The sequence below is a fragment of the Copadichromis virginalis genome, linkage group LG11, assembly GCF_057382275.1.
Source record: "Copadichromis virginalis isolate Kocher_CV1m ecotype Utaka linkage group LG11, C_Virginalis_male_GT1.1, whole genome shotgun sequence".
Taxonomy (NCBI): Eukaryota; Metazoa; Chordata; class Actinopteri; order Cichliformes; family Cichlidae; genus Copadichromis; species Copadichromis virginalis.
Window position 1 is genome coordinate 34,420,554 of NC_140628.1, and position 21,227 is coordinate 34,441,780.

At 38.5% G+C, this 21,227-nt stretch overlaps 3 protein-coding genes across 4 annotated transcripts; 2 read left to right on the forward strand and 1 right to left on the reverse strand.

Annotated features, from left to right (window-relative positions):
- Window positions 1-1,021: 1,021 nt before the first annotated feature.
- On the forward strand, window positions 1,022-7,456 carry ankmy2a (ankyrin repeat and MYND domain containing 2a). Its single transcript, XM_085472163.1, has 10 exons — window positions 1,022-1,227; window positions 1,665-1,729; window positions 2,537-2,675; window positions 2,782-2,880; window positions 3,288-3,448; window positions 3,832-4,046; window positions 5,142-5,277; window positions 5,469-5,597; window positions 5,797-5,926; window positions 6,526-7,456. The coding sequence occupies exons 1-10, from the start codon at window positions 1,161-1,163 to the stop codon at window positions 6,663-6,665; spliced, it is 1,281 nt and encodes a 426-aa protein (XP_085328289.1). The 5' UTR covers window positions 1,022-1,160; the 3' UTR covers window positions 6,666-7,456.
- A 1,097-nt stretch (window positions 7,457-8,553) lies between these two features.
- Window positions 8,554-10,649, reverse strand: lrrc72 (leucine rich repeat containing 72). Of its 2 annotated transcripts, none has more exons than XM_085472732.1 (7): window positions 10,588-10,649; window positions 10,421-10,494; window positions 10,251-10,320; window positions 10,093-10,174; window positions 9,267-9,380; window positions 9,051-9,140; window positions 8,554-8,968 (listed from the first exon to the last, which is right to left on the reverse strand). In XM_085472732.1, the coding sequence occupies exons 1-7, from the start codon at window positions 10,600-10,602 to the stop codon at window positions 8,874-8,876; spliced, it is 540 nt and encodes a 179-aa protein (XP_085328858.1). In that variant the 5' UTR covers window positions 10,603-10,649; the 3' UTR covers window positions 8,554-8,873. The 2 variants fall into 2 exon arrangements, with proteins under 2 accessions (XP_085328858.1, XP_085328859.1); XM_085472733.1 differs by having other exon boundaries at window positions 10,597-10,633.
- A 7,040-nt stretch (window positions 10,650-17,689) lies between these two features.
- On the forward strand, window positions 17,690-20,392 carry sostdc1a (sclerostin domain containing 1a). Its single transcript, XM_085472164.1, has 2 exons — window positions 17,690-17,990; window positions 19,341-20,392. The coding sequence occupies exons 1-2, from the start codon at window positions 17,786-17,788 to the stop codon at window positions 19,784-19,786; spliced, it is 651 nt and encodes a 216-aa protein (XP_085328290.1). The 5' UTR covers window positions 17,690-17,785; the 3' UTR covers window positions 19,787-20,392.
- Window positions 20,393-21,227: the final 835 nt, after the last annotated feature.

The window sequence follows — 21,227 nt, forward strand, 5'->3', positions numbered from 1 at the left end:
TTATAGATCCAATCCAAATTCCATCTCACATCTGTTCCTTGGTGATCAAAAGAAAGAGATCAGAAACAATTACCTAAAACTTCCCATTCCTCAAAGCTAAGGAGGTCCACTACAAAATCCTTTCTGGTATTTACCCTTCCAAAGAATTTCTCAGACGTCGCTTTGCTATTGATAGTAATTCTTGCTCTTTTTGTGATGGGGATATTGAATCAACAGAACATTTATTTTATAATTGTATATTCTGTAAAGCCCTGTGGAACGATGTGCACTACTGGCTCTTCCCAAAGATTCCAAATTTACTTGAATTTTCTAAAAATGATATTATCTTTGGTTCTCTAAGAAAAGAAAAGAAGCTTGAAAGTGTTCTAAATGTAATAATTATTATGGGCAAATTCTTCATTCACAAATGTCGTTTTCTGAAAACAAAGCTGTCCTTTTGTACTTTTCACAAAGAACTCTGCCTCTTCCTCTCATCTGTTAAATTTATGGACAAAAAACAAGCTCTGGTTCTGAATCATATGATTATTGAATTAGATCTGCTAGAAAACCCCTAAGGTATAACGTCTTTTTTTTTTTTTTTTTGCTTGTTTGTTTGCTTTGATTCTGTTTGGGGTTTGTTTTTATTTATTTATTTGTTGTTGTTTGTACTTCCTGTTCATTATCTATCTTCTATATGTTGGAATTCAGCCTGTTCTGATAATATTTCATGTTGGGAAAATAGAATCTTTGTAGAGATTGCCATAATTGTTGTACATTTCTGTGCAATTAAAAAAAAATAAAATAAAAAACTTTCTAGACTTCTGTGGAACTCATCAGTTTTTTAAAGGGGTGTTATCTCTTGCACTTCACTGTTGTGACATATGATGAAAAAATGTGACATTATATCTAATCCTCATATTTCTTAGATTTTTTTGTTGCATTGTTCTAAAAAGTCAAAAAGTCCAGACGGTGGATTAAACGTTGACGTATTTTTGACTGTGACACATATCCTCCCTACTAGGGGTTGGCAGTGGTACGTTCCAGATGACAGCTCGTTCTGAGCTAGCCTTCATGCCTGAGCATCAGCATACTGTCGGAGCCACGGACAGTGTAGAGTTATTTGAAAACTCGGTGGTTTATTTGTGCCATTATCGTCTCGTTTGAAGCTAATATTGGCCAGAATGTCTGCTTTAAAGAAAGGAGACTTGTCACCAAGTGAAAAGGAGTTGTTTGAGGTTATTACTGCAGGTAAGCTGGCTAACGCTAATCCCTGAAAACACCATACAGCAGTTAGCTCTTGTTAGCTCTTTGGAGAAAATGTGACTGAATTAAATAACTGAACCGCAGTTAAAGCCGTGATGCATGTTTGCAGCTTCTTTATTAATAGCAGTTGACTTTAAAATTAGCTGTGTCAAAGCTTGTGAATAGCTGATGTTAGCTCAAAGCTAATCATTCAGGCTAAAATGTAGTCCCACCTCACTAATGCAAACTTGCAGGATAACATGAGTTTTAAACGTGATCTAAGTGGACCGAACTACATGGTAGATTAGAATGATTATGGAGTGTATAAGTTGGACTATGGCAGACTAATTTAGAAAAAAAAATCTTAATTTAATATAGTTTAGTAGCTGTAAATCGTAGTGTTGTGTGTACTGAAATAATACTGAGGGGTTTTTTGTCTTTAGGAAACGTTCAAGAGGCCTCAAGGTTGCTGGGCTGTAAGGATGTTCGAGTCAACTGTTTGGATGAGGTAAAAGAGTATGTCTGATCGCAATATCGAGAAAACAAAACATGCACATGTAACAAAGCACGTTATCTGTCTCGTCTCTTTTACGTATTTAATCGAATGTTGACTTGCAATGATAATTTTTAGTTACGTTTAATTTATATTAACAGCGTATGCACTAATAATTCTTTTTTTGAGTACAGATACTAAATCTGGTGTCATAAATTGACAACTTACTGGACATTTTTCAAAAGCTCCTCTCTACCTCGTTTACAAGGGTCAGGGGGGCGGGGGCATCGATTTATATTATTTCTTGTGTCTTATCCTTGTGACAAAAATCGCATTCATCTCTAATTACGATATAATCATCAGGCCAAAAGGTTCAAATGGTAAAATAACTACATCTGAGACACTATCTGTGGTTTCATCTAAAAAGTAAGTCTTTTCATTTCAGGACTGCAGTGTATTTGTGGAGCACACATGATGAGCTATTTAAGACAAGGTCAAACACATGTGTTGCTGAATAAAAGGACAAATTATAAGTCACCACTCTGAAGGACTTTAGAGGACGTTTGTCCTGTCCACCGGTCAGAAGCAGATGGTTGTAGTTTGATGGTTTTTAACTTTACTGTACCTGTAGCAGATGGTGAAGGTAAGTACAGACAGATAATAAAAACAAGCATTTTAACTGTTTAGAAGCAATTGTAGTAACCTTTTTTTTTAATCTATTAGTTTTGAATTTTTTTTCTGTAAATATTTCCTTATTTCTAATCTTTGCTTAAATGCAATAAATATCAGCAGCTTTTCTTAACTTTTTTGTCTTATCCACAGTATGGGATGACTCCTCTCATGCACGCCGCTTACAAGGGAAAAGCAGACATGTGCAAGTTGTTGCTTCAACACGGTGCAGATGTGAATTGTAATGAGCATGAGCATGGATACACAGCGCTGATGTTTGCTGGCCTGTCAGGTAAAACCTGTGTGTGCATGTTGGTTTTAATCGCTCCAGCAGCATCACTGAAGAATCAGTTGTTTCTTTATGAAGTGTTGTGACTTTCCTTCTTTTGTGCCTGCAGGAAAGACTGATATCACATGGATGATGCTGGACGCAGGGGCAGAAACAGACGTAGTTAACTCTGTCGGAAGGACTGCTGCACAGATGGCAGCTTTTGTTGGTACGTTTGGAGTAACGGTTAGCTTTTAGGTCTAGTGGTCTACACACAAAGACAAAAAGACAGAGACAAAACCTTTTTAGTCAATTTTTTTTTCTTCTTTTTGCATTGGAAAAAAAACTAGAGATTGGCATTAGCTTCAGTTTTTTTTATGTATTTCTTTTTCTTAACATCCCTTACCTACCTACTTGACCTACATTAGATACAAATTATTGGAACTGACTGATCTTGGGTATGATCACTTTTTTTGATTACATCACTTCATTTTTTGCTAGCTGGTACATTCCACCATCCGTGCCCTCCATACACACTGAAGAAATCTTAGAATTGCCTTTAGTATTTCCGTTTGACTGGTCATTTGTTGTACATGTGCTAAAACAAATGAACAAACTAATTTGTTCTCTCTTTAGGGCAACATGATTGTGTCACAGTGATCAACAACTTCTTCTCCCGTGCCAGACTGGATTACTACACTAAGCCTCAGGGTTTGGAGAAGGAACCCAAGCTACCACCCAAACTTGCTGGACCTTTGCATAAGGTCATCATGAGCACCAACCTGAACCCTGTCAAGGTAAAGCTTCCCTGGTTTCTAAAAGGTCATGATATAAAAATATATAATTGATGCAGCTATTGTTATTACCCACTGATACAGATTAAAGTGCTGTTGCAGTCTTTATTTATTCATTTGCAAATATTACTCTGATTTCTTCTGGTTATGGGCATTGTGCAGCAAACTTTCAAATACATTTTGTCACTGAGCAATGGGGTATAGTTAAAAACAGCCAGATACTGGTTTAGCTCTGATTGACTGGTCAACAGCAGGGATGTCCTGTGGTGCACTTGGAGCTATGAACGGAACTGAAAACAGATTTTTACATCACAGATTATGAGCAAAGACATGTAAACTGCATTTCTTTTACTAAGAAGAACCTCGGTGTTTGATTTGTTTTCCAGATGGTGATGCTGGTGAAGGAGAATCCTTTACTGGCGGAGGTGGAGGCGCTGGACAAATGTCGCCGGGTGATGGAGCTTATCTGTGAGAAGTGCATCAAGCAGCAGGACATGAACGAGGTGTTGGCCATGAAGATGCACTACATCAGCTGTGTGCTGGGAAAATGTGCCTCCTTCCTCAAAGACCGTGAGGACAAGCTAGACGGTCTCCTTAAGAGGTGTGTGACCTACAATAATCTAGTGTTTACTTTCTGTGCTTTTTGTGTGTGTTAAATAAATGTAATGATAGCACAGGTTAGAATGTGTTCTTAATTAATTTTTTTAATGCTTCTAAGCAGCTTTTCATGGTAGGGCATTTGTTTTTGTCAGTGTTGTGACCAATATGGAGCGTAACAACACTGATGGTGACAGAATTGTTGGTTATTCTACCCACTCTAAGGCTACGTTCACACTGCAGGTCTTAAAGCTCAATTCCGATTTTTTTTTGGTCAAATCCGATTTTTTTGTCTGCTCGTTCACACTACAAATAAAATGCGACAGCAAACGCGCTCTAGTGTGAACCCTCAAAGCGGCCCGCATGCGCAAAAGAAGACGTCACACACAACGCGCTCTGTTTAGACCCAGAGCAAACAATATTGTTTGACTGCTGGCCCTTAATATAAAGACTTCGGACTTCATGTTTCCCAATTTTTGCTTTAAGTTATTTTGTTATTTACATAATAATGTAGATAACCTAATAATGATCCTTATTGCTGTTTTAGAGGAGCGGTGCTTCAAAGGATAGTTGCAGATTTCTGTCAGAATCTGCAGGTTATGCAGTACAAATAAAATGTTCACGTTTCTCCAACGTTGTCTTCCCAGCAGTCTCACCGGATGGCCAGGAAGCATTCGCAATTTCTTCTCGGGCGCTTCTCCGGCGCTGATAATTGGCGTCTGTCTTGTGTCAGTGACATAAAAGACGGATTTAATGCGACATGACCGTTCACACAGCAGTCGCTTTCTGAAACATCGGATATGTATCAGATTCAGTACCACATACGAAAGTGACCCAGATTGGATTTGAAAATATCGGATTTGTGCCGTTCACACTGTCACACCATGATCGGATATGGGTCGCATAGGGTCAAAAAAATCGGATTTGATGCGCTTTCGCCTGCAGTGTGAACGTAGCCTAACACTCAAGCCTGATCCTGAGTGGAGCTATGTCTGTTAAAACCAAAAATTCCAAAATGCAGTGAATTTTATTATTTTAAGTTATTTTTGAGATGACATCCACTGTACAGTTATAAATGCCTCTAATCCTTGTTTTCCAGCTTGCTGAAGGGTCGGGACTCTGATGGTTTCCCCGTGTATCAAGAGAAGTTTATCAGAGAATGCATTCGCAAATTCCCATATTGTGATGCTACTCTGCTGCAGCAGCTGGTGCGGAGTATCGCTCCTGTAGAGATTGTGAGTTTGCAAATCCAACTCACTGGAAAGCTAAATGGATCAAAAGGCTAAATTAAGCAATGTGTATCTTTTCATGAAAAAAAAAAAAAGTCAGAACTTTGTTTTGAATAGGTTTCATTCAAGCTTAATGTATTTTGTAATTAGCTGTGTGTGGTGGTTGATTTGTGTCTTTCTTTCTAACATCATTGCAGGGTAACGACCCCACAGCTCTGTCAGTGCTGACTCAGGCCATCACCGGTCAGGTCGGCTTCATGGACGCAGAGTTCTGCACGACCTGTGGAGAGAAAGGAGCCGAGAAGAGATGCTCCATCTGTAAAATGGTGAGCGTCAGAGCTACAACAGATTGTCGGTTTTACCTCAACAATGAAGCCTGTTGTTGTTTCTTTGTTTTAATTTGATGTGAAATTTTTAATTATGACCTTTTCTGAGAGTCCTTTCTTTAACTGACTGCTTGGATTGTTTACCTTTTTTGACATAAACGGTGTACAAATAAAGTTGTTGTTTTTTTTTTCTCACCAGGTGATCTACTGTGGCCAAGCTTGCCAAAAGATGCACTGGTTCACCCACAAGAAAGTTTGCAAGAAGCTCCAAGAGCAGAGAGAGAAACAAGAAGCAGAAGCAGCCAAACTGAGGATGCAACAGAACAAAGGTATTTTCTTCATTAGAAAGCTAAAATAAGTCACACAAAATAGTAACGCAAACATTTGTCCCACAGAAGCTACTAAATGTAGCTTCTGTGTTAAATGTTACAAAATGTGTGTAATGACAGCGTTCTATTAAAGTAGAATCAGTTCCATTTTAAGGTCATTTTAACATCAATATCTGACTTTTTACTTAAAATCGTCTGCTTCAGGATCAGTGTGAATAGAGCCATCATGTTTCAATATTTTTCTTTAAATTTCACTTTTGAGAAAACCCTTAAAAGCTCTAATTTTCTGCTTATGGATTTACAACAAAAAATCTTTTCAAATTTTAAAAAAAATTATGCTTTTCTTTTTACATTCTTAAAAAAAGAAAATTTAAAAAAGGGAGGCATACAAAATAACATCACTAATTAAGAGCTCATTTGAATTTTCTCCCATATTTAAATAAACTCACAGTAAAAGCATGCTGTGAAAGACTATATTAAAATATGATCAGTTTAATATAGAATTTTAACTGACGGTCATCAAGAGTTGATCAGGGATAAAACACAAAGCTGCATGTGATTAAAATAGGTTTGAATGACTTGTCTTGTTTGTCTTTCAGAGGAGAGTAAAGCTGTGCAGGATGCCACAGACTCCATGCAGGAGCTTTCAGTAGACACTAGCAGTGAGGTCACCCCTTCAAACACTGCAGCAGAAACGGTAACATCAGACCCTGCAAGCACCCCAGCTGCTGGCAACTGATGAACATCTGACAGTTGAAGACAATGACCATCTTCTCTAGGGTCTATCCACACACCACAGATAGAGAGCAAACTGGCCATAAGAATAAACGCCAGATAAAGACTCGAAGAAGGACTCATATTTATTAACAATCTAAGACTCTCACCATAACGGCAAGACACATCCGAGGAATGCCACAGTCTGTGTCCTTTTTCTAAGTTAACTTTTCATATGGAATTGTTATAATATCTGAATGTGAACACTGCATAGGCTAAAGTGTTTTTGGTAGACGTCACTGGGAGGGATTCGTAATGGCTCACATCCATTATGGAAAGCAATTCTGCCTTAAACTGTAGCAAACTGTGGGAATGAAGTAACCAATCAGAGTTGTTTCTTTGCAGTTATTTGATGTATTTCTGGGACGTCTTTTGTACTGAAAACATTATGGGAGCTGTGAGTGAAAGGCATGGCTGAAGAATGTTGACCAAAAATGTATATTTTTAAATATAAATGCCATCAGTTTATTTTTCGTGAATGATGAGATGTGACTTTAATTCTCAGGATTTTCCAAATTCCGACTAAATGGAAACATTTACTCCAGCATCCACTGTTGAACAAGGACATCATGTCAGGATGGCAAGTGTCAGTTTGTCTTGAAAGATCTCACTGTTTTAGTTTTGATGTTCTTTCATTTGTTGTGCACCATGAATTATTAGAGAAGCTGAAGTCAAAATATCAAGTTCATTAATGCTGTGATTGTTCTGAGAGCTGGTGACTTCAAATACATTAAACAGAGACCAACTTCACTGAAATATGCTGTAGATTCTCATTTTTTAAGTGTATTTATTTATGTTTGTTCACTCACTCCTGAAATTATCAGGGTGTGTTTAGTGCAATCGATAGCATGTAAATCCTGTGAAACACACTTGCCCCTGATCACAAATCATCACAAACTGCACATTACTTTTGTGTTTCCAGCTGTGCTCGATGTGCCCTATTGATTTGTTTCGAGTCTTCCTGAGGCCTTGACAAACATATTCAGCATAGCTTTCCTTTATTGTTCAAAATGCCAATTAACACTTTAAACTTTTACCTATAAACATTAAAAGTTACCAAGATGCATTCTGGGACTTGACACCTTTTCATAGTTTAGTAAAGACGTGGAAAATCATTTTGGCATAAGCATAAATGTCAGCGATGGACGAGGAGGCAGAGCGGTTCTGCTAATCAGAAGGTGTTTCGATTTATCCAGTATGCATGCCAAAGTGTCCTTGAGCAAGATACTAAAACTCAAATTCCCCCTAATGCATGGATCTAGGTATGAGTCCACGATGGGGTAAAGACATTCAAGGAATAGAATAATGAGCTGTATTGATGTGCAAATTTGTGAACGGGTGAATTTGAGAAGTTCTTTGAGTGCTGGTATTATTTATCAAGTGTATTACTTTGAGTTTTTTTGGTCAGAATAAAGTGGAAATATGTATTTATGATATATTCTGAGTGATAACTGGACTATAAATCAGTTTTTATTCTGTAATTGTTAGCTTTAACTTTGCTAATTAGGACCAAGCATGAAAACATCAAGTATATATGTGACTCACATTGTTTGTGCTGCTGTAACTTTACTGTATGGTTTCCATTGGTGGTATTTAACATCCAGAAGTGACGCATGTGAAAGAGCATGGAAATATCTTTTACAAGGAATCTGTAGTTCCGAGTATGTTGTCCAGGAAAGAACTGGTTAAAATGCGACGCTTCCTACTGATTTGAAATCAAGTCTGAGTATATCCTGTTCAGCAGACATAAACCACATTCTCCTGTCCATTAACCCATTAAACTCTCTTGTTTAGTGCACACTTAAGATGACTGTACAAACTGTTACTGCCAGTTTGCATCTCATTTTGCATTTTATTCTGTTTGACATTTGTTTTAATTTCTTTTCATCTCTGGGGTCATCTGTGGCTCACTTTGTGTCAAATAACATTTTGACACAAAGTGATTTACTTTTACTTCCTGTGATTGTTATTGGTCTTGGGGGAAATCTTCAGTTGTAGCTCTTTTTTTGTCTCAATCCTTCACTGTTTTGGTTTACTGGTACTTTAGGCTATTCAAATTTACGTTTGCAGTGCACCTTTTGCTCTATTTTGAACATATCACAGAAATAATGAGAATGGAGGAGAAACTTTGCACTGTGTAATGACTGAACTTGCATAGGAAGTTAGGAAGCTATCACTGGCATCTTCCAAAAGCCACAGACTGGAGGATGCGGTGACAATCCTGACTGTAAATCTGGAACGACGTCTTCCTCTCTGCTGGCTTCACTTCTAATAACACAACAGAGACAGTTCCTGTGTTTGTAATGACAAACCGCGTGTCCGATATGTCAAAACATTTCAACATCTTTACCTTTTCCATCTAAGATCTGGAGTGAGGGCAGGCGATGGATTACATGTTGGCGATAGCCAAGTTCATGAGAGATGGGATTGAGGAAAAAAGCTGCATTTTAAAATACACAGTATAGTCAAACATCCACATTTGCAAATGGATCTTTAAAGCATGAACAGAATTTCTCAGGCCAGGTTGTTGATCGGTGATGGGTGTGGTTGATGGTTCAGGACTCACTGGCATTTTGGAGCTGCTGCATCCTCCTGAGCTCGTGCATTGTGTCCTCCAACCCTCTGATCAAGTTGTTGTGAAGAAACAGGATTTGCAGGCAGGTCAGATGACTTAGAGCACCTGTGTGGGAGAGAAAGTTTTAAAAAGTCATGACTACATATGTCTTCTTTTCTAGAACTTTTTCTTCAGGTCCCTACAGCATATCTATATGCACAAATGTGCACGTCGAGGTGAAAAATTACTTTTAATAATTAAAAATAATTTAAGCATTAATTCCAGCACATTAGAGTAAAATGTTTTTTTCACCACTTTATATTCATCTGATTTGTGTAGTAACTTTAAAAAAAAAATCAAATAACTAATCTAAAAATACATAAGTAAGTATATATGAAAGAAAATAAATTGTTAAATGTTAAATCATTAAAAAGATGGGACTGTGTTATAACAGAGGAAACTATGTATTATTTCAAAATAAAAGTACAAAAGTGTTTGCCACAAATGTGTTGTAGCCTCCCCCAGTATTTCAGGGAGTTTCAGAATTTAGTTTAATAAGGACCTTATATACATGATTTTTTCTTGTAATTCAGGTGATGCTCTTTCTTAAAAGAAAGACTGCAGCACTTGTTTCAACACCTAAAAATTAAAGTACCTAACTAAATATGTTGCAAACTGTGAGTAAAAATAGAAAAATATATTATATGCATATTTTAAAAAAATCTACCATTAGACTTTCTTTTGACCCAGTAAAAATTACGAGTTTGTGTTTCTTTTTGTTGTTGTTGTTGTTTTTTGTTTGTCTCTTTTTTCATTCAGGGGAGAATGAGAGGTTAACCTGAGACAGACTTGATGTTGTTATTTTGAAGGTAAAGCTCAGTCAAGCAACAGTTGACGGAACGGCAGCTCAGCTCTCTAATCTGTAAGAATTAGAGAGAAATAAATTTAATCGTCTGTTCCATCCTGTATGCAAAAAAAAAGCTGTAAGTAGATTACCTTGTTGTTGTTCAGCCACAACGTCCTCAGAAAGTGAAATCTTGATAAATCAGGAACACTGGTGAGTTTTCTGTTTAACACAATACAAACCGTCTAAATAATCTCTGGAAATTTTTCCTCTGTAAGTTAAAGATATACATATATTTTAGAAAAGTAAATGCTTTTCTTACTTTGTGGCAAGGCTGAGTTGACAAACATCGCAGTCCCTTCTTATTCCACGCTTCTGGAGAGAGTCTTCGATGACCTGTGGGTAGTAGGAAAAGGAAAAAAAGGGGTAAAACATACATTCATGGCTGTGAAATGGTTGTGAGTGGTGTTGAGGTTAAAGCCGATTCACCTTGCCCACCTCCATCTTCTGCTATATTTCCTGACCAAGGCACACCTGTTGCCAGGATACACCTGTTGAAATCACAACAAACACAAAAGTTGCTCTTCTATTTCAAAAAAAATATGTGATTGTGATATGTGATGTTGTTGGTTTTTCTCTCATAGGGCTGTGGGAGATTTACGCACTTTTTGTTCATTTTTGCACAGGTTAAAGAGTTTATGTTTGTAACATCTGCAGGACAGCCAGAGATCCAGCAGAGGGCAATGCTTCACCAGACCTGAGTGGCAAAGTCAGTAGAATTCATTTAGGTTAACACAGTACATGCAGCAACCTAAATGATTAGTCAGATTTTTCTATTATCGCCAGCTGCATTTCAGCCACTTAGTGCAGTGATTCACATTTAAGTAACAACAGTTTAAGTCTCCATATGTGGAAAGTCATGTTTAAAGTACTTTTTTCCCATTTACTTTATCTGAAATTTGACTGTTTGTTTTTATTAACGTGCTTGCATGAACTATGTGTGCAACAAGGATGGCTTTTTGACCCCAGATACTATGTTTAGTGTCTGTTAGTCATAAGTAGAAACTGTCTCTTATGCTCTCAGACAGTTAACTGTTATTTAATGTGACTGGGCATGAAACAGAGCACTAAAACCCATTTGTGAAACTGACAACGGGAAAATTTGCTAAGTTACTTGTTCTACATTTCTTTCTTTGTCATGGCTCACTCGTCTTCACATTGTTGGAAATAGTTTTACTTGCATAAATGTAAAATCAGGCTACACTGTTACATCTTCAACATTACATAAATATTTTAAATAGAAAATATGTCTATGTAAAGTTTTAATAATCATTTTCATTTACAAATATTTACATTATTATTTTATTTAAGTCCTTCATAGACTTCCATACATAAAACTGAAATTATGGCTCTTGAGGAACTTGTGTTTGGTCACATCTATTCTCAATCTAATCTTAATTGACTTAATCGCTTTTGATTAATCAAAGTACTGATATACTGTAAATAGCCTCAGCTTGCGGTCAATTTGATGGGTGTTCAATCACATTTCATAATCTTCTTTATCAGCTGGAACAGGCTGATTGTAAAGTGGTTGCATAAAAATGAAAACTGTCAGTGGGAAGCATGATGATGACAAGAGTGATACCACTCCCCCTCTTTTGTTTGTATTATACATACAGAAGCTGACTAGCTTTGTTTACCACAAATGCTTGAAATGCAAAAACAGCTTGTTATAAATGGTAACTTAAGACAGCTAGCAGCATTTCTAAAACTCACAAATAACAACACATTTATTTGCCTTACATTGGCGTTTTCTACCTTTCCTTTTCACTATAACATTTCAAAAGTGTAAAAAGCAAACTGGCTAAACTCTGTATTGGATTCCACTATGACACCATGAAATCTTGTTGTTCTAAGCACCTCGGAGGACCTGCCAGTGTTCCTCCATAAATTTCGTTTGTCACATTCTCTTTTATCTTTTTGTGTAATCCGGGATTATGATGTTGAAATTTAGGGCTGGATCAGGTGACCCTGAATCCTCCGTTAGTTACACTGCATTAGGCCTAGGCTGCTGGGAGTTCCCATGATGGACTGAGTGCTCACTCAACTCTTTTCATTTCAACATCATTTCATTTAATCATTAGTTATTATTCATCTCTTGCCGTCTTCCAAAGTGTGTGTTTTATGCTGTCTTCCCAGCCGGTCATGGCAGATGACTGCCCCTCCCTGAGCCTGGGTCTTCCGGTTGTTTCTTCCTTTTGAAAGGGAATTTTTTTTCTTCCCAGTGTCGCCAAGTGCTTGCTAATAATAACAGTGTAAATACCAGACAGGTAAACTCGGGAGAGAACAGCAGTGACTGAGACACCAGCCACGTTTTGTTCAGCTTCTGCTGAGAACTTTTCCAAACTGTGTTGCCACATTGACCCTTCCTTCTTGGCTTTGTTCCAGGTGTTGTGCATACCTTTTGTACCCCTCCGGTTGCCCTCGCCTCACCTCTCATTACTGCATACGGGCACTTCCTGGTCATGCACACACTCCTGCTTGTCAATATGCTGTTAACCCGGCCACCTTTCATTTCCCATGAGGGTTGGGGGAAGCGTGTTCCTGCTGCTGAGTTAGAGCGTGTGCAGAGAGGGAGTCGCTCTCACCTTTTTTTTTTCTTTTATATGGTGAGGACACAAAAGGTAGAGCCTATCATGTTTACCCTTCGGCTTTCACCCACTCCCATAAGAAGCTCAGAGGGGCGTCAAAGTGTAAATAGTCCTCTGAGAAGAGTTGGCCACGTTGTCCTTTATTTTCTCTCGGAAGTAGAGTGAATGAGCCCCCGGTGTTCCTGTTTGAGGAAAAACAAAAGAGAGAGGAAACAATAACAGAAGCTCAGTGTCAAGCTTAATGACAGAAACCAATCATCTGCGGAAGGGATAGAAAGGAATTACATTTATGCAGGTGTGGTACTACACTGCAAAAACACCACTTATGAATGAAACTTCCAATTTAATGTCCATCTCCAAAGTCATATTAATCTGTCTTGAGAATTGTATGTAGTCAGTAGCATTGATCATGTTAGAAAATCCTGAAAGGTGTTGAGCAGGCCAGTCAACGTCTTTCTCACAAACTGGGAAAACCATTTCATTATGAACGTTTCTTTCTCTCCTGCACAATTAAATTTTTCTTTTCACTCAAACTTTTTTCTTACTTTCCTCCCTTATTTTGTCTTGTTTCTTTCCTTCATTGTTTTCTCCTTTTATCTTTCCCATTTCTATTTTTCCTTACTTTACTTAATTTGTTTTTCTCAAGTCTCTTGATATTCGTTTCATCCTGCTAATGTTGTTTCTATTTGTTTTTCCTTCTTAATTTCCTTTTTCCTTTCCATTTTATCGTTCTTCTTTCTCTTTCCCTTTTGTTTCTGCCTTTCTGCCTTCTTACATTCTTTAATTTGCCCATCCTAACCCACTTCTTTCCTAAATTTTTGACAATTCTTATTAATTTTTAAACAAATTTGGAAAATTTTGATTTTTAACATCGTAGTCCATCTGAGTATTTCTTCCATCTCACTCAGCAGAAGAATGACATCCTCAGGCTGTCTCTCCTGAAAAGGGAGACCAGCCCTAAAAAGTGTTTGTGTTATAATAAAAGCAAACAGGTAAGAGATCTTGCATATCAACTTTCATTCACATGAGCAACAATTAGTGCCTGTGCATGACACCGCTTTTCATATCTGTAAGACAAGCCTGGATTGAGTGTTCCCCACAAAAGTAATTATATCTCTTGTTGTTTTGTACAGCGAACATACAAAGACTCCAGTTAGTCTGGGCACTTGAATCATTAGACGTGTAACTGACAGGAACTGAGGGGTCGGCAGAGGGAGGATACAGCAAATTACCCACACACAGTATCAGCTTTCATCACTGAATTCAAGGCAAGTCCCAACGTGGAGTATGTCTAATGTGACAAACTGAGCAGGAGGTACAGCTTAACCCGGTGTCTTTAACCGTCAGCCTTGCAGACGTTTGCAGTTAATTTTCTAGTATCACTACTGAAGACGAGCACTTTCATCTGCACTTATAATTATCAGGTTTAGTCATGAGTGATGCATTTTTTTCCTTTTTTAAAAAAACTTTCTGTGATTGGTCTGGAACACAGAAAGTCAGAGAGGTTAGATTTTTCTTTTATTTTGAAGAACATGCTGTAAAATTGTTCATAGTTCAGTCATATTTACCTTTATTTAGAGTCAAAGAGCATATTATTATAATTAATCCATTATTTTCATTTCCAGCTCAACTCTATTTTTATTCTTGGACTTCATTAGACGAGCATGAGTCACCATTCTTATGTAGCTTATACTGAATGTTGGTTCAGTCCTTAAGTTCATGCACAGTTTGAAGCCAGCTGTTTTAGCTCATGTTTTTTTAAGCCCACCGTTCCTTTAAGCCTGCTTTGGCTACTCCTCACAAAAAAGAAGGTTTGAACAGCAGGTGGGTGAGGCTGTGTGCCTGAGGTTATCATATAAGGGACATCCACTCTTTGACATGATAAATAGCCAAGAGCAATTTTTTTTTAGGGTAAAACTGAGAGTTTAGAGCAGTTTGAATCTCGAGATTCTGGCTCACAGGGACTCTGCACATACACAGACCTCATTATTATGAGGTCCACTTTATAGACTCTACCTATTCTGGACAGAGTATATATTTTTCAGCCGCATGCAGTTTGGATTTGTCTCATGTTTTAAATTTCACTGTAATTTAGGAAATCAAATTCACACGCACATGGATAGATGGATGGATGCCACATTGTGAATTATACTGACTTTGCTTTGCTGACTCCTGCTTCTCTCGTGCCACCATTAAGTTCACAATTGAGGTTGTATGAGTGCCATGAAATAGCATGGAGATGGTGTGATGGTTTGCACTGTTGCCTCACAGCAAGAAGGTTCTGGGTTCAAATCCAGACTGAGCCTTTATGTGTGGAGCCTGGCCAGCCTGTGTTACCTCCAGTTATTTGAACTTCCTCCTTGTATAAAGACATGTAGGTTGAGTAAATCAGTGACCCTAAATTTGCTCTAGGTGTGAATGGTTATCTGTCTCTATGTGAAGGTGGTATACCGTGCAACTTGCCCTATGACAGCTGGGATAGGCTCCAGCTTTCCTGCAACCCTCATTTAATATGCAGAGGCGAACAGATTTAGCACAGACATTTATGATCTTCCCAGGATGAGCCTAAAATTTGATGACCCTAAAACTTTCGCTGTAGTACCATGTGATCAGGTATAATTATTAATTTGTCAAATCAGTAATGATGTTTATAAGCTAATATTTACATTGCCATTGTGTTCACTTGTAATCATCACATTTAGGAGTAATTAGCAACTTTGAGGAAATCACAGGCCATCTTCCCATGAACCTCTACCAAAGAGTCTTTTCATGACTAGATGAGCTGCGCCCTGCTGGCGCAGTTGGAATCAACTGGAATCCACCATTTATGTCTTTGTGTTGAAAACACAGACGTTCCTGAGCCTCCCATAGCTACTATCAAAACTGTTGCTTTTTCTCTTCTTCCATCCTTATACAGACCACTTCGTGTAAGGTACTTTTTTGTACTTGGTAAGAATCAGCAGGTTTGGCCTGAAGTGAAGTCCCGATGGCTTTAGCAGATATCACTTACATTGGGAAGAGGCTCTGCACTGAAGAAATCCACCACTTTCCAAAGAGCTTGGGAAAGCCAATATCAGCTGCCATGACTGCAGTAATGGCACCATATTGGGAGCTGAAAGTTGACCTGGAGAAGCAATTACAGTCAAAGTTGGTAAAACAACTTCAAGGTCAGACATGGCGCTCATTTGTTTCATGAGGAGGATTGTTGTTAATGAGCCAGCCATCCACAGGGGCCAGCAGGCAGGGGCTGTTAAGCTGGGCAGTGTGGTGGCAGAGGTTTTGGTTGGTTCTGGGGAGCCATGAAGCTTCCCAAACACTGTGTGATGATAAAAGATCTGGAACAACCAATGACCCCAGGAAGCACCATATAAGCTGTACAGGTGCATTAAGAGTTTCATGAATTATTTCTACATCTTTTTCAGCTGACATAAAAAAAAAGCCTCAGAATTTAAGGTATAAGACTTTCACCCAACAAGGACCATTGCTGCCGATTGCTTTCCAGGATGCATTTCCGCCAACATAAGCAATTACTAACGGTACACTATTTATATGTGTTTTAGAACTTATGTAATGATGCTCACACTTAAGCGCATTTAACCAATTTGGGTTTTCACTGCTCTGTTATGTTGTATATCCAGTGCAGGTCTGGAATATTTTAATATTTGTGTTGCTGAGAAATTATTATCTAGTAAATAATATTTAATTAGAGCAAACAGAAATCAGTCATGGTATTCAGAGTTGAAGTAATCTGGAATAAAATGCAACCACTGATTTAGAAACTATAACTGTACGAATAAGCAGCAAATAATTGACTTTGATTGGTCAAAAATGTTTATTTAAATCAATACTTTGTCCTCCTCTTTGGACTTAAAGTGGCCAATACACCTTTAAAGTGGCCCATACACCTTTAAAGTGGCCCATACACCTTTTTAAGCACCTTATGCCCCTTCATGCCACTTAAAGGATACACTAATACAAACCAGCTTTGCTTTTTTATAATATCAACAGCAGGAGTCACTAAAAGCTAATCTGTTTATTATGGGAACCCAGTAGCAGTCAGTCTTATTGTATGACACCTCAGTGAAACTATTACTTCAAAACACTGGCACACAATAGAGCCCTTTTTTTTTTTTCTTAAGCAGAGGAACAAATCTGATTTAAGAACGTTTTGGAAGTCAGAATCATTCCTGATCTCTAATAAAAAAGGACTGACTACTCAGCTGCCTTTTCTCGAGAATGGAAAAGTTTTATATGATTGATCTGTTTTGACTTATTCTCTGTATTTAAGATGTATAGCTAAACTATTGCATTCAGCTAACTCAAATTCAGACAAAAAGCTGCAATGGACTTCCAATCTAATCAGCATTTCTTGGCTTTTCTGCCCTCCTGTAGCAGATTAAATTAAAGGTTAAGCTCTCTGATATTTGATTTTGGTACGCCGTCTCCAAAGAATACATGCAAACTTGTAATCTTGTTTCCATTCACTTGATTCTGGTATGACAAATGAGATTATAAAGAATTATTCTGAATCATGATGAAATTTCTTTAATGAAATCCCAAAGATAGTTTTACCCACACTGTGCCTGTAATTGCTGTTCTTATTTGGCTGAGTCAGAAATTAGTTTTTATGCCGATAAAGGTCAGAGCTGTGGAAACTTGGGAGCATTATATTTCTGTTTACTGCTGTTTGTTAATTTAGCCCAAACTGAATCTGAATGTTTAAGTGAACCAGCAAAACCTGTTGATGTGCCAACTGCTCACATAATCCCATCATGCTCATCACCCTTTCTGCATACTGTTTAGCTCTCCAAAATGAAAAATAAAAAACTGGGCGGGGTTGTCTTACTGGGGTATACTTTTGGCGACCAATCAAATCTTCTCGATGAAACGCACCTGAGAAGCTGCCAAAGCGAGAGGCGGGCGGGCTATATAAAACCCACTGCCCTCACATGTGTCCCTCAGCATCGGTTCGCTTATAAGAGGCGACTGCTTCTCGTTTCCAACGTTACACACTCTCTCTGTCCCCAAACGCAGCCATGCATCTCAGCGCGCACGAGTCTTGCCATTCCCTCTTCTTGTTTTGCATCCTGCTGAGGAGTTGCCAAGCCTTCAAGAACGACGCAACGGAGCTCCTGTTCTCTCACGTGAGCGCCCCGGTGCCGGAGGTCCAAAGCAACGTCTCCATGAACCGTCCACGAACCGGCGGGAGAGGAGCGGGCAGCGCGGCGCACGACAGAAGCGGTGAGTGGAGTGAAGGGACGCATCTTGTTTCAGAGGACCAGAGGATGCTCCTCTGCTTTGGTATTTTTGGAGTTTGCAATGAAGTTTATTCTGCTTTAAACTTACTTTAGAGAAAAAGGTTCTGCTTTGTTGCAGAATGTGTTTTTTTTTTTTTAATTGCTTATTGTAAATTTCTGATGTTTGGAGGTGTTTCGCATGATATGCGAATATATCCTACCATGTGTGCCTTTAAGCACATTGTAGACTGTTTTTGCATCTTTAGAAGCTTGAACGTTTTTAATTTATCTAGTTAATCTTCTCTATGAAAAGGTGTTTGCAACTACAACTAAAACCAGTTTATGAAGATCAGGTTATAATGCTTTTTAAACCACAAAGATCAAATGTCTTTTAATCAGGCACTTAATCCCATCATCACCATACTGTTCCCATTTACACATTCCTACATTCTTAAAAGGGATTATTTTACACTAAATCATCACCAGTTTGCAGACATGACTGGAAGCTTATCGGAGTGTCTAGACTGGAAAGACATGGAGCAAATTTAGGGGTGTTATAAAAGGGAAAGATGGGCAGTGAATGCAGTGAATTTGAGCACACCAACCCCCCCCCCCCCCCCTCCCCCCTCCCCAGTGATATATTGCTCAGTGTAACACACACCTGATTGGCTGGGGTCCAGACAGGGATGCAAGGCTCTATCAGGCCGAGCAGCGGACTGGATGAAAGTGTTCTCCCATACCATTGTGGCGGATTACTAAACAGGGGGAGGGGGTGAAGTGGCAAAAGGAGGGAGAGATCAGGCTGGAGCCTTCCTTCATTCATCAAACACTGTCACTGAGAAGGGAGGGCATTGTATATGGAGTTGTTTCAATGGACTCAAGCTTGGGTTACAGTGACAGAGGGGAGAGCAGTGGGACACTGTTTGTAGCCTACGGGCGAATAATGTTGCTGTACAGAAGTAGACCCGCTTCCCAGATTTAAAGAAGAGAGTTTTTCTGTTTCACAGTGCTGTAATTACTGAAGTAGAAATGTCAGGGTGCTCCTCTTGTATCGTGTGACTTGCCAGAGGCTGCAAAAGGACTTATGACTAGTACAATGGGGGTAATCTTCAATCAGACCAAAAACTAGAGATGCAAACTTGTTCTGCAAGGAAAGCAAAAACTCTAAGTATAGCACTTGATTGGAGCTTTGCAACTGTGAGAATCTTCTGCTTTTATTTTTCACTTTCAAAAAGAGTACACAAAGAAATCTGTGAAGTAACTAATAGTCAAATAATTTGTTGCAGCCCAGTTTCTGTCTAGCTGCCTACATATATTTCTTCATATTCTCACACGTCTTTGTTTCTGCCTACAGAGCAAAGTCAAATTGGATGCAGAGAACTGAGGTCCACTAAGTACATCTCTGATGGTCACTGCACCAGCATCAACCCCATCAAGGAGTTGGTGTGTGCAGGCGAGTGTCTCCCAGCTCAGATGCTGGAAAACTGGATTGGCGGAACCCATGGCAGAAGGTTCTGGAATCGACGGAGCAGCAACCAGGACTGGCGGTGCGTCAATGACAAGACCCGTACCCAGCGCATCCAGCTGCAGTGCCAGGATGGCAGCACAAGAACTTACAAGATTACAGTGGTCACCTCCTGCAAGTGCAAGAGGTACTCGAGACAACACAATGAATCCGGAAACAAGTTTGAGGAGTCGGCCCTGTCGCCACCGAGGCTTCTCCACAAACACAAATCTAAGAGCAAGAGAAGGTCGGGGAAGAACAGGCTGAGTGAAAACTGGCACGAGACTGAACCCTGAGAGACACTGAACATGCAGAGTGACTCTAAACCTCAAGAAGTTTTGTCTCAGTGATGTTAAGACACGACATCCAGAAACAGCAGTTGTGGATTATATGTGTGTGACTGGGACTTGATTTATGTGAACTGGTTCCTCACCATGATGAAGAACTCCAAGCAGGACTCTGAGAACTTTTCTTGACATTTTAATCCACATGCTTAAAGCTAATATGACCAGGACTTGTCTGCAGAATGTTCTCCAGCCATGAACCATGCATAGACTGTCCTCTAGCCCTGTGCATGTGTTCATATAGTCATTTGATATGCAGATGGAGATCTTTAACTAACGAAGCGCCAACACCAATAAACACTACCCAACATCTTAAAATAATATTGTGTAAATAGATGTACATATATAAAATTCATGCTTTATAAAGTATGTCCATTTGTATAAAATTTTACCATGTAAGATTTATGATGTAATATATTTTATTTGGCAGCGAACCTGATAAGTGTGGCTTAAGTGCAGTCAGCATGTGGGTGAATCCTCTGGAAAAAGCTTTGTCATCAATCAGTCGTGTAAAAATAACATTGTATGAAATAAATATCCTTTTTTTTTTAAATCATATGTGTTGTTTCTAGTAGGAATTTTTGGTTTGATGTGTTTCATCTTCAAGAGGGCTCTCATTAAAACTTAAAAAGCCTCGGACATAAAATGCACCAATAAATTTATATTTTTCAGGTAAGAAAGCTGGATGGATTCAGCACTGGCATATAGCATGATTTCTGCCATAAACACATTTCCACCTATCTGCAGTGTAAATGGTCTTGAAACATCTCAGGAATTAGGACCTCCCAGTCCTGACCAGTGGTCCTGCGGACAGGAGCAAATATTTCCCATAATTCTTTTTTGGAATTACTACGTTACTAAAATGGGAAATTAAACACCGTAACGTTTAAATTATACTAATACAAACAATAAATGAAAGAACAGTAGATGAAACTGATTATGATGCTTCTGGACTCAATTAAATAGTTTGAGTATTAACATTAGGGAATTACCGGGCTAATTGTGTTAATCAAAAATAAAAATCCCCTGGACTTTTTTGGAAACCAGAAAGACATACATACAAATGAATGCATAGAATAAAAAGTACATTATAGGTGCACAAATGTAAGTATTTCTAAAAGTTCTCTCTTTTACATCCTGCGTTTTCCTCTTTAAGGACCACATATTAAAGGGAAAACACTGTTTTCTTACTTTTCTTCAAGTCACATAAACTTCACAAAGCGAAGTTCACAAACTGTTACCTTTAATCCTCTGTTGTGAAGTGTAGTTAACTTTTTAAAATCAAAATAAATACTCTACGAGCTGTTGTAAGTTCATAAATTTTACATTTGCAACTTTCAAACGCTTTTATATTTATTTTGAAGCGTTCACCGGAAGTGTTCGCCATCGATAA